Genomic DNA, 14,869 nt, shown 5'->3' with positions numbered 1-14,869 from the left:
AGAAGTAAGGAGTGGGGTGGGGGGTGGGGAGTGAGAAAGGGTGAGAAAGGTATAAAGGTAAGGAAGGGGTGAGGAGGGGGGGTGGGCAACAGGGGGGGGGGGGGGGGGGGGGGGGGGGGGGGGGAGTGGAGTTCAGGATGGGTCATAGGTTATGAGCCTGGAGGAATGGAAATACAGGGTTGCCTTCTATGGTAAGGAATAAAGTAGGCAGGGAAGGGAATGGATTCTATTCTGAACATTTAAGAGTTTTAAGTTTCTAATGGACATCCAATTTGAGTTTCAATAGCATACAGATGGTACTTCTATCCATGGCAGCTAAATAGATCCCTGAGTGAAATAGGATAGAGGGAGAATAGAGCTCAGGACTGAAACCTGAGGGATACCTGACAGAAGATGCCAAGGGGCTGGGAATGCAGTGAAGACAGTCCTCAGGGTGGTAGTAGTCTCTACCAGCCATCTAGTGCCCACAGGTAAAGGTGAACTCAGACCATATTCTGTGAAAGCTTGTCATAATATCACTTCTCCACTGCAGCCAAATGTGGGCCATCTAGATGAATAGCTAGATATGCTACTACATGAAGATAATCCTAAAACAGACGGTTTACAGTCTCTACACAGGCATCTCGGTACCTGAAGTGTAGGAAGAACAGAAGGTGGCTCAAGAGAAATGTTCCAGAAAAATTCTCTATGACTGAAGAAACACCTTGGATTTTCACTACCACCAAGTGCATGCACAAGTATTATGGGGCAGAGCTACAAGAGCACTAGACAGTATCACTTCCTAGGGGAAAAAAAGCACCTGAAAACTGAGACTGTCTGAAGACATAGAGACAGAAAATAAGACAAAACCTAGGGAGAAGATTTTTATAAGCATACCCCAAATCAGCATTCCAGCATGGTTACTGAAATAGGCCTAAATCTACTTGGCAGAATTTTTCTTTTTAGTATCATCTTGACAAACATTAACAAACAGGAACATTTCCCTATGCTAGTGGTCCTCAAAGTGTAGTCCAGAGATGCTGGGAATCCCCCAGACTCTTTTCAAGGGTATAAAGGGTCAAAACTATTTTCATAATATTAAGAAATAATCTTGTCAATTTTCTATTATCTGTATGTGAGATAGTGGGAGGGTTGGCATGATCTATGAATGGCCTGAAAATTTTTTACTCATACCCCTATCAATAAAAATATTAAGCATATTCTGCTAACATATATTTACTTAAAAATCATATACATGTACTAATAAAGTGTGGACATTATAAAAAAGAAATTAAATAGATAAGATAAATATAAAGTAAATCATTTGGAAATAATTTATTAATGCTTCAAAACTTTTGCTCTTACTAAAATTAATAATACCATCTTTAGTGAGAGAAATGTGATTGATTATTCTTCATTACTTTTAAAAATATTGATTTAACACTCTACAGTACAACAAACTGCAAAATGAAGGAGTAACAGTGCCACTGGAAGTTCCACCACAATGTGAGTCTGTATAGTAACATTCCACATAGCCAGAAGCCTTTATATACATGTCTATCTAGGCCCTAGTATAATCACAAGACAGAACCCTGCCAAAGTAAAGAAGTAACCAACATAAGAGCACTGATGGACAACAATTATGAAATATTCATCTATTCTTACAGTAACTGAAAAAAAAAAGGATCACTCAAGCAAGTAATAAAAACTAGTACTATCTACTGAAAAGGAGAAATATATAGACTAAATCATAACTTAATAAAGATAATAATACTCAGTATAAACTTGTTCACATACACCAAGAAAAGATAGAAATAGTACGCTTTAGTTATAGCAGCACCTTTTGTGAAAGCTAAGAACTGGAAACAAAATAGATGCCCATCAACTGGGGAATGGCTAAACAATTTGTGGTACAAAAATGTAATGAAATTATTATTATGTTTAAAGAGATGACCTGCGTTATTAATACAAAAAAACCTGGAAAGATCTTTATGAACTGATGCAGAGTGGAGTCAGCAGAGACAAGAAATCAATATGCAGTCACCCTTTGACATTCATGGGTTGTACCTTTGTGGTTTTGCCTATTTGAGAGTTGGCCATCAATAAATAAATGGGAATTTTAGGAAATTTTTGGTGTGCTGTAGAAAAATCACAGATGACATGTGTATGTAAAGAAAAGTAAAAAAAAAAATGTCACAAGTACATAAAATACTGCATATTGATATATTTTATAATTTACTGCCATAAGTATACTTAGACAAATTTATTATAAACAGTTAAATTTTGTTAAAAGTCTCAATGTGCTATAGAATTACAGGCTCCACATTTCCTTTGGGAACACCTCCTCTTGGTATCTACCATCCAGACTCAATCAAGTGGTTTTTCTCCCACAGTGATCTTACACTTTTAGTAGAAGGAAGCAGCTGCTGCAGCTACACCTGGAAAACTGCATAGTGTTTTGAGTACTAATCTCTCTCATGTAGAAACTATATCTTTTTCATGGGTGCAGTGGGTTGTTTTACTTATTTGGGGTGCTAAATTAATATGATCAGAATTATTAAAAATAAAGGTTTGGGGTGGGGCCTAGAATTATTTGCAGTTTTTCATATTTGTAGGGATCCCTGTGTCCCTAACACCCTTCCCCTCAATACTGAGGGACAATGTATACAGGGACAATGACTGTATACAGTAACCACAACAATATAAATGGAAAGAATGACAAATCCCAAAATCAAAGTAAATGTAACAAAAGTACAAAGATCAAGTGAGATTCAAACGGAAAGAGGTAAGAGGACCCCTTCCATGAAGGTGGGCAGCCCAGAGATACTAGACATTGCAAAGGTTTTTGTACTTTAATGCATCAATCAATCAATTTAATGCTGACTTTTTTTCCTCTCTAAAAAAGTTTGTCAACAGGAATGGCTCTCTTGGAGGACGAAAGGGAGGCATACTTGGAATAATTATGGCAAAGTTAAAAACAGAAAATATCAACAAAAACTTAAAGAAAAAGAAACTAAAGGCTTCAAGCTCGACTCTAGGGAGTCAAAATTGGACCAGTAGATGAAGGCAATTCAAATAACTTGGAGAAGAGCATAAACCTATCAAGGAGAAACTTGTCAATTAATAAATAACTTAATCTTAAGACCAGCCTTAATGTATAGTTTCAGAACTCTAAAGTGAACCTTAACAGATTCAGAAAGCATCCTCACAAAAAACATATTACTAATGAAGAGAAAGATGTCTCATCATCAAAATGAAGAAGAAAAATATTCTTATTGCACAAAATAAACAGGTAAAAAAATTATAGAACACTTTTCAGATGAGTAATTCAACAAGCAATAGTAAATGTTGAAAATGGATATATGCAATTAGATTTGCTGAAGGGAACAGAAAAAGCAACTTTCCTCTGGATGGAGTCAGTCGATAGACATTTATTAGGTGCCTACTACGTTCCAGGAACTGTGCTAAATGCTGGGAATGCAAGGAAGGTCAGAAGACCATCCCTGATGTCAAAGAGTACAGACTAATGGGAGAGACAAAACACAAACAAGCTATATGTAAGATAAATTGGAAATAATCAATAGAAGTAAGGTACCAGAACTAAGGAGGATTAGGAAAAACTTCTTGTAGGTGAGGATTTTAGTTGACAGTTCTGAAGGAAGCTTGAAAGTGGAGATGAGAAGAAAAAGGCTGGTTTAATAGACTTCACGATCAAGTGGTAAGTTTTTCTGGCCATATGACACATAAAATCACCTACTAAGTCATTTAGGATTTTGTGATCTGTGTATCAATACACATCCATAAGAATAAAAACAATATACCTTTACTCAGAGCAATAAATACAAGGCTCTTTTCACATGATATAATACATACAAATAGATGATCACTTAAAACCTGAGCTGTATTTCTTTAGGCAGTTTCTGATTAAGGATCCCAACTTTGCCAATGGCTTCAAGAAAATCTAGATTGATATAGTGTTGCACACAAGATTATAAGACAAAGAATACTTATAAATTAATGTCTGATTAACATTCCAAATGACCCAATGCTCTAGTTGCAAAGACTATGCTCAGAACAAGAGGATCTCTCAGCAGGACCACCATGCAGGCCCACTTCAATGTCTCCTCACTGAGCACAGACAGGTGGGGGGAGGTCTAATTTCTGTTGTTATCCCTGAGGCCCATTTAAATGTGCAGAGAAACAGCAAACTTAACAGCTCCCACCCTTGTGGGCTGCACTTCCACCCACACTTCTAGCATTTGAGGATATTTATAAGAGTCCAAAGATTAATATTATCTGTCTCTAGTCCTAGAAAGTTCCAAAAGTAATAAGAAAATAAGCTTTAAGGGCAGCTCTTATGAATTTTTTTTTGTATTCTTTCATCCTTTGGAGAAAATTACATCATACCTTTCCCACCCCCTCAAGATTTAACTCAAATATTTACTATGCTTGACTCACTTTAATATTGAGTATTTTGAATGGGTACTACGGGGAGGGCACTGGGGATAGTACCATAAGCTCTGAGTAGGTAGCTACCCTCACTTTATCACCATTTCATCCTTGCAAGATGAAGTCCCAGGGTGGGTGACTGAAGGTAGAACTTGGGTTGGGTGGGTAATCTTTCCCCATCCCTTGTTTAATATGAGGACACTTCCTGGAGGAATTGGGATTTAAGGAGACTTTGAATGTAGAGAGGGGGTAGTTTGGCAGATATGAGATGGAAGGTTGCTCCAGGGGCAAAGGATGACCTGGAAGAAGTCAGAGGAGGGAATAGGAGAAAGGAATGGACGGGGATACAAGGAAATTAGCTTGACTGGATTGAAGACAATAAGACACTGGACAGCCAAAGGAAGAAATGACTCACTATGAACTTACTATTTTCCAATTCATCTTAACATTAAAACAACAGTTTTTGTAATTAATTTGGCTTCTGGCTTTTATTAAATATAGAGAAAGGCAGCCTTAGTCAGATTTAAATCATTCAAGAGACATGTGTAGCTAATAAAGAACCACGTGCAGAGGCTTTGAGGACTGCCTTTTGTACTGATAAGCATCCATCAAAATCGGGCTGATTCTTTACCTGTGTCCGAGTCTTTCTGATCTCCATTTGTTCCCACAGTGAAGGGCAATTTCCGTTTGGTGGCTCTTTCTTTTACTTCTTTCCCTCCATCACTCCGGTCCAATTTTGGAGTCTTGGTTAGAGAAACTTTATCTTTATCCTAGACAGAAAAGCAAAAACTTCAGATATACTTTAAAGGGCAAAAATGCAGCAAGACAGTCTTCCGTTGTTGCTTATGGATAGCTAAGTCAACTCAGTCAGCACACAAAGGAGGAAGGAATAAGCATTTATCAGGAGCCTACTATGTGCATGGCACAGTGTAAAACTCTGTACAATTATCTCATCTGATCTTCACAATAACCCTGGGAGGTTAAGTGCTTTTATTATCCCCATTTTACAGTTGAGGAATTGGAGGCAGACAAGATTAAGTGACTCAACCCAGGGTCACACAGCTAGGAAGTGTTTGAGACTAGATTTGAATTCAGGTTTTTCTGATTCCAGGATAAGCACTCTATCTACTGGACCACCTAGCTGCCTCTAAAGTCTTTCTTAGCACATATAATTATATCTTAAAGAGATAGCTACATAACTTAACAATGCACATGTTTTCCTTCTAAGTATACACTATGTCTTAGGCTTCCTTACAGAGGGTGGTAGTGTAGTATTAGGGAGTCAGGAGGGCAGCTTCAAACCCCCCTTTTCCCATTGATTAGCCATGTCACTAAGCTCCTTCAGAACAGGCACTAGCTTCATGGGAGGGGGGTGAGGGCACGGAGTGCTGAGGAGAGAGTGGCTTTGTATCCCTAGTGCTTAGCACAATGTACAGGACATAACAGGTGCTAAATGTTAGTTGACTGACAGTGTAACCTTGGGTAAGTCACCTACCTAACCTCTGTGGGGCCTTAGTTTCCAAATCTAGAAAATTAAGGAAAAAAGAAAAAATCTGATCTGTAGCATTACATGTACATTTTGGTTAGATATGGTGGTGGTCCTTATAGGGCTTGCATCCAAGTGAAAAGACAATATGGAAAAAACAAAAGTAAGGAATAAATAAGTAAACCAATCAAAAAAAATTATATATATATATATATGTATACGGCAAAGAATACATATTACATTAATGAAATGAACAGCTACATGATGTAAAAGATTACATAAAAATATTATGGTATATGGTAGTATCTCCTTTGAGAAATCATGGACTATTTCTTCAGTTCTATAGAACTTTTCAAACTTTGACATGTGGAGGAAAAAGAAACAGAACAGTTTGGAATCTAGAAAAAGGTGTAGTAGATACAGAATCAGAAAAACAGAAAACCAAAAAAGCAGGATGGACCAATAAGGAGAGTACTAGAAGAGAGAGAGAGAGAGATGGCAATGGCTATCCCTGAGGAAAAGCATACCTGCAGATGGGTTACAAAGATAGTTCTACTAGAAAAGTACACTGCAAGTGGCATGACGAGAGAAGGCAGTCCTCTTAAAACTAGGGGTTCTTTTAAGCTTTCTTGTGTCTCTGGAATTCTAATGAGGCCTATGAGCACCTTCTGAGAATTAGGTTTTTAAATGGATCAAACATATAGGATCAAAAGGAAAGCAAAGGTTAGTGAAAACAAAGATGTAATTGGTTTGTTCCCATCTGAGTTAACTGAAGTCTCTGTAATGACCCCCTTTGGGTCTATGGAACTTTGCCCTAAACCAAACGAAAACACTGAAGACCAATGCTATATAGTTTTTGTTCTGAATAGTCAACAGCTTCTGCTTGAAAGCCCAAAGACAGGGAGTGCACTAGCTCCCAAGGAAGCCCATCCCACGACTGAGCAATGCTTTTAGGAAATTTAGAACACAGTACCTAAAATTTCCCCTTTGGAATTCCTAGTTCTGGTCCCTGAAGACCAACAGAAAAAGTATAAACCTTCTTACATGTGACAGGCCTCTAAATAGTAGAACTCAGCTATCAAGGATGTAGTCCTGTGCAGAAAGGTTATACATACTTGACTTCCACTGTAAAATACCACCTCTGAGCTGAACATGTAGAGAGTCTCAAAATTTGTTGTCTCAGGGTCCCAACATATGCTTGAAAATTGAGGACTCCAAAGAGGTTTTGTTTCTGAAGGTTATACCTCTTGATATTTATCATATTAGAAATGAAAAGTGATAAATTTATGCGATATTAATTTAAAATAACAATACCTTTTAAATAACATTTTTCATAAAAAGTAGCTATTTCCCAAAACAAAAAAATTTAATGAGAAGAATTGCATTGTTTTACAATTTCCCAAGTGGAAATTGCAAATGCCTTTAGAGTGATCACTACAAATGTCAACCTAGTTGGTTCTAGGACAATCTCTGAGAATCAAAAAAAGACATTCAACACTTTTAATATTTTAGTACCACTTTTAAATATTCAAATATAAATATTCAAATAAAAGATACTCAATGATACCAGAGAAATTTAAGCAACAATAACTCCATCTATGTCTGCAGATTCAACCATTTGTCAAGTAAAAGTACAATTCTGCAGATGAGATATTGTCATTATGTCTGCAGCTAAATCTTTAATTCACAGATCATGAAGGTTTTGTCAACTGTACTATTCACATGTGAGAGAATGAAAAAGTCAAGTAATGGCTTGTTATTATTATAAAAAGCAGTTAGCTGGCATGGACCCCTTGAAAAACATCTTAGAAAAAAAAAGAAGTTGGGAAAGGACTTTCAGAGCAGCCATCCTAATACATATTTGGAGGGACAACTGTTTTCCTTTTGAGAATTTGCCAAGCCCAGATCAGCTACAATGAGTCTGGCAGAAAACAGCCTTTTCTGAAAAGACATCTTTAAACTATCTGTACTTCTGGAGAAAATTCTGAACTACAGAAATTCTCATATTATGTTTTGTGGTTCCCAGCCAGCTATGCCTCTTGGGGCTTCTCCATCAGGCCCCAAATCCCAGTGCTTGTCCCCTTCACACTTTCCAATATCTGTCCCTTCGCCTTCTTTTCTGAGGGAAGGGAGAAGAGAGGGGGAAGGGGCGGGAGGGAAGGGGAGGACAGGACAGGACAGGACAGGAGTTTTCACTGCTTTATGTCATGCCATCAACTGTGGTAAATGCTAGCGATATAAACAAGGAGCTTATAGTATAATCAAATGAGGAACCACACGGGAAGATAAGGAAACCCCTGGAGGTGAAAACCGATCTAAAAGACAGCCACAGCCAGAAGGACCATGAATGAGGTGGCAGAGACTTGTAATGATCTAGTGGTTCCAGACACAGACTAATCAATTCTTGTCCTCCAACTGCTTTTAATTCAATCTAATCAACTCCAGTGACTCCTACCCTAGGATCAACTATAGAATTCTGTTTAGATTTTAAATCCATTCATTATCTGTCCTCTTCCTGCCTTTCTAGTCTTTTTACACCTTCTTCACTTGTGATTCCTTGCTAATCCTCCAACAAGATACTCCAATCTCATGATGGGCCTTTTCAAAGGCTATCTCCTGGACCTTTCTCCTTCTTCATCTCCACCTCCCTGCATCCTTCCAATCTCAGACTTTCCCAATCCTCCTTAACCTTAATGCCTTCCTTCAGAGAATACCCCAATTTTCTTGTAGATATCTTGTTTACATACTGTCTCTTCCATCATTTTGTAAGCTGCTGTAGAGAAGAAACTGGTTTGCTTTTTTTTTTTTTTAAATGGCCTTCATTTTTATCTCCGGAATTCAGCACAAAGAGCCTGGAACATGGGTGGCACTTAGAAATGCCAGCTGAGTGACTAGTTGACTAAATGAATACTACTATATTGCATTGTTTTTATAAGCAAATAAAACAGAATTTAAGTATCCAAAAAGAATATTATTCTGAGGGTTATTAATCCTCAAAAGCCTTTTGGAATAGCTTCTTTTGCTTCTAGAGCTAATGAAATAGCTACATAGGTCAGTACTGCTCAATTTTTTAAAAAAAATCTGTAATTTCCAGATGAGATACATATCATGTTAATCTTGTTCTTCAATCACTTTTCAGTCATATCTGCCTTGTGACCTTCCTCAAGCTTCCATGACTCCTAGGACAATGTAACTGAGAAAGGTCAGCCACAGAGTAGGTAGGGAAGGGGGAGGGGGAGAGGAAACAGAATTATATCTTACAATTAGAACATTAAGTTTCTACTACTGTGTATTATAGAGCACATCTGTTTTGTCACATATATAAATCATATTTGTGTCCTGCTCATCAATTCATTCTCTGTCTGCAGAACAGTCCTAGGACCCCTGAAAACATTAGAAAAACCCTCTTCCAGGATTTCTGTAAACATACAACAAGAAATCCTTCTTCAGGGCTTCGGAACCAACAGAAAGGTTCCCAGACCCCTACAACAACAGCACTGTCCTTCACCAGTGGACAGTATTCACTATGTCTGCAGGACAGTCTCCAGACCCCTGCAACAACAGCACTGTCCTTCACCAGTGGACAGTATTCACTCTCTGTCTGCAGGACAGTCTCAGGAGCTCTGAACCAACAGAAAGGTTCCAGGACTTCTGCAACAACAGCACTGTCTTTCACCAGTGGACAAATCTGGCAAAACAACATCAAAACAGACAGACAAAGTACCAACAAAACAGCCATGTCTCCTCAGTCCTCGGCAGCTCTGGGTGGCAGCTCTCAAAAGTCCTGGGCAATTCAAAGTGGCCCTCAGCAATCCTCTCAGTCTCTCTCTGCATCCAAAGGTGCTGCTTCCAAAAAATTCTTCTGCCTCTCTCCTGTGTCTCTCCAAACCTCCATCACCAGCTCCTCCCAGTTTAGCACTCTCTTTTCAAGTCAACAAGTCCATCCCACAAGTGGGATTAACAAGCTCTGGGTTTTAACACAATCAAACCAAAAACCAAGCAATACAGGGGAATCTCTAAATTCCATTACTATTACACTATACAATTTGCAAACTGCTTTCCAATCTCATCTTCACCATAAAATGGGTATTTCTCTCAAGTCATTGTCCTCATTTGACAAAGGAAGGGATTGGTATTTTTTTTATTGAAAATGTCTTTTTTTTCTCCCTCTCATTAAGGAGAGCCTTAGAGAGATCATATTTAGAAGAGGGAAGAGGCCTCTTACTGTTTTTCAATTGTTTTTCAATTGTATCTGACTCTTCATGACCCCATTTGGGATAGACAGTCTTGGCACACAGATACTGAAGTGGTTTGCTATTTCCTTCTACAGTTCATTTTACATAGGAGGAAACTAAAGCAAACGGTGAAGTGACTTGCCCAGGATCACACAGCTAGGAAGTGTCTGGAGTCACATTTGAACTCATGAAGACACTTCCTGACTCTAGGCCCAGTACTCTACCCTCTACACACCTAGCTGACCCCATCATGTTCATCACTATGGCTCTAAATTATTTTTGGCTATTTCAAATCATCAGAATTAGAGTAAAAGAGTAAAGATTTGAGGAGATTTTGCACTATCTAGGATGTAAAAAGAATGGGCTATACATAGGTATAGAAGAAAACTCTCCAATAGACAACATTACTGGGGTAAATATCCAGCTGCTCAAGGTTCAGAGCCTAGGCTGGGGCAAATGGGACTCAAACTTCTGAAGGTACCCAGATCCTCAAAGAGTACTCTGGTTCCCAACCCCAAAGGCTGGATAACCTCTGTATTCAAGGCCAAGACTATTTCCCTTTCCCTCCCCTCAGGGGCGTAAGGTTGAGAGAAACAATCTGCCATGGGGCTGTTGGTCATCACTTAAAGCTGCATTGTCACAAGATTCTCCAACCTGTCACAACTGTACTATGCCGATAAAATGTGTGAGACCAGGATTAACAAGGAGAGTCAAGCAGGAATCAAGGACAGTGAAGACTAGTGCTTATTTTCCCAAAACAAGGAATCCTAAGATCTTGCAACACTTGAAGTCACCCAATCTCTAACTCATCTAACCTGGCTGGTCCTGTTGCTGTGCTCTCTCTCTGGAGGGCAGAGGAAGACCTCTGTGTCTCTATGCTTCACCGACCAACATTTTTTAAGGTACTTGCTCTTGGCAATGGAATTGTTAGTTATGGTTATGCAAGCTGCCTGTGAGTGGACAACATTCATTTGGATCTATTCATCAAAATATTACCATTGCAGTCATATTTAATGTCTCTGATATGTTCAAATTTGTTTTTAAATGTTAGAAAAGAGCCTGAGAAGCAAGAATGATTTAATGTATCACAAAATACCTACTAGGCTTCCTCACTCTGATAAAAAAAAAAAAAAGAAACAATATCTTCAGAGAGAAAACAAAACCCTCAGAAAAAAAGGTTTTTTTAAAAAAATAATCAAAAAAGCTACATTTTATTTTGGCAAAATTGCTTGTTGAGACTAACTAGAGGATTCACTAGCCAAGAAACAACAGCTCGAGAGCTGCCACATTTAAACCAGAAAAGAGGTAACTTTGATAGTAACAACCAGGGAGGGCAGTGGATGGAACGGTGGGCATGGAATCAGGAAGACCTGAATACAAATCCGGACTCAGAAACCTCATGACTTGGTGACCTGGGTATTCCACTGAACTTGTTTACCTCAGTATCCTCATTATAAAATGGGGATAATAACAGCACCTGCCTCCCAGGGTTGTGTAGAGGACCAAATGAGGTAATCATTTTAAAGGGCACTGTGCCTGGCACATAGGAATCGCTATATAAATATTAGCTATTTTAATAAACATAAAGATAAAAAAATCGATTACAAAGGTTATCTTATCAATATTCCTTCATGGCCAAGAAGAATTCTATACCATAAACAAACTTTCCTAAAACATTCCATAAAGAACAGGGCAATACATGAATAAATTTTCTAAATACACTTACATGAAAGTAGCTCATAATAGCAAATGAAATCACTGCAGGCAAATGTTGACTTCCTTTATAATGGTAGATCATGGCAAGGGCAAAAGGATCAAGCAAAGACTGATAAGTCAAAAGAGAGACAGATAAAAACATATATGCTACTATTCAATGTGGAACTTTTGGAAACCTCAGTTAAGGGTCTTAATTTTGAAAAATACTCAAATAATAGAAACTTTGAAAAAATCCTAGTTGCACATCTTTGAAACTCATGCCGCACTATCTAAAGCAGGGGCTCTTGGGATTCATGAACTTTAAAAAATATAGATAACTGGTTGCCTTTGTCATCTTAAGCATTTTATTTATATATTTGAAAACATTCTACAAAAAGCTCAACAGATTTTACCAAACTGGAAAAGAGGTCCACTGCACATTTTTGAAAAATGGTAAGAAATCCTGCCCAAGAGCTTATCAATAAGTAGAAATATACTACACAAATACAAAGGAATACATACATGCATGCACACTATTATCACCGCTCCCAATTATGTAGCAACTATTTTTTATGTATATATTTAAAAAAGGAGAATGGAAATGAGTTGGTCCCAGAACTAAAAAGTAGGACAGTCGGCTGGATTGCCTGTAGTATATTACGAAGTTCCTTTAACAATCCAAGAATCTCCCAGAATCAGAGGTTCATCATAATATGTCAATATTTAAAAATATAGATATATAACTGAAGAACACAAAATGTACTAGTCTTTGGAAAACAGAATGGTAGAAGCACACAGAAAGAAATGAAGACATGTAGGCAAGTTGCAATATAAGATATCAAAGAATAGGAATAAAGAAAAAGGAAAAAAACACTTTTGAGAAAAAGATGAACTGGTCACATAATTAGGAGAAAGATAATAAGTGAAAGTGGGGAAGATCACTAAGCTCCTGAACAGATCCTCTGTGATGAATTTATAAAAGGACATGTAAAGAGTACACAAAATAAGCAGGCATGGATAGATTGAAATTTATATCATTGATGGGAATATCTTAATGAGTGAAATCACAGGGTAAATTGAGTTTCTGAAAGGCTGACTTACTACTATTTCTTTCCTTTCATTAATATATGTACAGTATGTGGAACTGACCAAGACACAGAACAAATATGATTAACTTCTACTCTTCCCCTTTCTTCTAATTAATTCCTAGCCAAGGTATTAATGAGGCAAAAAAGGAGTAACTTTCAGGATTAAAGAATGAATAAATAAAGGAAATTCTTATGTAGAGTTGTTATTATTAGTTGGTACTTGAATCTCACTAGCTTGGAACCCAGCACTGTTGTAAGTGGTATAAGTTGCCATGGAAGTGATTATAAAATCAAATGGAAAAGAGTATGGTTTTATAGTCATAAAACTTAGAAATAGTAAAGTGAATTCTACATACTACCTGTGAACTACTGTATAACTGGGATTAAAAAGTGATGTCCACCAAATTTAGCAAATATACTAAGTCTTTCTTCAGTATTCATTCATTAAAAATTTTTTATTGATGTCTCTTGTTCTTACATTGCAAACTTTTTTTTGTTGCTAAATTTTAACCTTCCCCTTGCAATAAATTAGGCAAAAACATCTAGAGAGAAAATCTAATAGAGATATTAACATTGTATGATACTGAATAAAATATTTTGTTTTAATAGTTTCCCCATCTTTCTGGCAAGAGATGGCAAAGTATGTTTTGTTATCTCCTCTCCAAGTTCTTAGTCTTTCTGACTTCCCTGTATCATTTGGCACTGCTGTCCAGCTCACTCCTCCATGGGGTTTAAAAGTCATATATACATAGATGATTCTCAGATCTATTTATCTAGCTCAGTTCTCTCTGGTTGGCAACAGTACAGTACCAACACTTGCCTATGACATCCTGAATAGATGGCCCATGGCATATCAAACTCCTTCGTTATTTTTAAAGGGGACCACCAACCATCCTCTGTGTAACCCAAGCTTGCAATGTCAGTGTCATCCATGCCTCCTTACTCATACTGAATCTACATGCCCCTAACCATTTTTAAAATGTTATTTTTTTTTTTACTTTTTGTTCTTCTTGTTCAGTCGTGTCTAACTCATTGTGACCTTGGGGACTATAACATGACAATGGTAGCAATGGGGTTTTCTTGGCAAAGATACTGGAGAGGTTTGTCATTTCCTTCCTCCAGTGAATTAAGGCAAGCAGAGGTGAAGTGACTAGCCTGGGGTCACACAGGTAGTGAATGTCTGAGGCCATATTTGAACTCAGGTCTTCCTGACTTCAGGCCTGGCACTCTATCCACTACCCCACCAACCTGCCTTCTGTTTTTATCCTTCCCTACACAATATTCCTTTTATCTTTTCTCCATTCATAAAGCTACAAACCTCAGGTTCTCTAATATGAACCCTTGCCTGAATTATTGGAATAGCCTTGTAGCTCATCTCTCTGCTTCCCTCTGCTGCTAAGACAAGTCCTGCAAAGCTCTGGTCTAATCATGTCATCCCACCTGTTCCATGAGTGTCAGTGATTCCATTCTACCTCTAGGAACAGAAACACTGCTGTTTAGCACACAAGTGCTTCTCAACCTGGCCAGGTCCTAGTTTTCTAGATTTCTTAACACTATACTCTCCTCCATGGACTCTATATTATCTTACTATACACTCCATCTCTTATCTCTGGACCTCAGCACCGGTTCTCCACTCTTAGAATGAATACTCTAATCCCTTGTACCATACATACTCTTGGTTTCCCAGAATACTTCATTTAAGACTCTGCTCTAATCCAACCTTCCTATGGAGATGAAAATTCAGAACTCTAGCAGCTACTTTTGTCTCTTCCTCTCTTGGACTATATTCATCTGTTCCAGAGTCAATTAACTTAAGTTTTTTAAAAAATATATCGATAACTATACGTTAATATAATTTGTTTCCACTGTGAACTTAATTATGCATTTAAAAACATTCAGAGATGAGGTACATGGAATTCGACAGACTGGTCTATGAT

At 37.8% G+C, this 14,869-nt stretch overlaps 1 protein-coding gene across 4 annotated transcripts in view; it reads right to left on the bottom strand.

Annotated features, from left to right (window-relative positions):
- ANKRD11 (ankyrin repeat domain containing 11) overlaps positions 1 to 14,869 on the bottom strand; it is a 276,644-nt gene that overhangs the window by 72,437 nt on the left and 189,338 nt on the right. For all 4 annotated transcript variants that reach the window (XM_069085540.1, XM_069085538.1, XM_069085537.1 and 1 more), the window contains one exon: positions 5,060 to 5,198. In XM_069085540.1, the coding sequence (XP_068941641.1) occupies positions 5,060 to 5,086 (27 nt within the window). In that variant the 5' untranslated portion in view covers positions 5,087 to 5,198. The remainder of the gene's footprint in view (positions 1 to 5,059; positions 5,199 to 14,869) is intronic.

The sequence above is a fragment of the Petaurus breviceps genome, unplaced genomic scaffold (genome assembly GCF_028583685.1).
Source record: "Petaurus breviceps papuanus isolate PSGF00001 unplaced genomic scaffold, PetGlider_PUasm1.0 176, whole genome shotgun sequence".
Taxonomy (NCBI): domain Eukaryota; kingdom Metazoa; phylum Chordata; class Mammalia; order Diprotodontia; family Petauridae; genus Petaurus; species Petaurus breviceps.
Note: the sequence above shows the minus strand (reverse complement) of the source record. Positions and strands in the feature narration are given on the sequence as shown.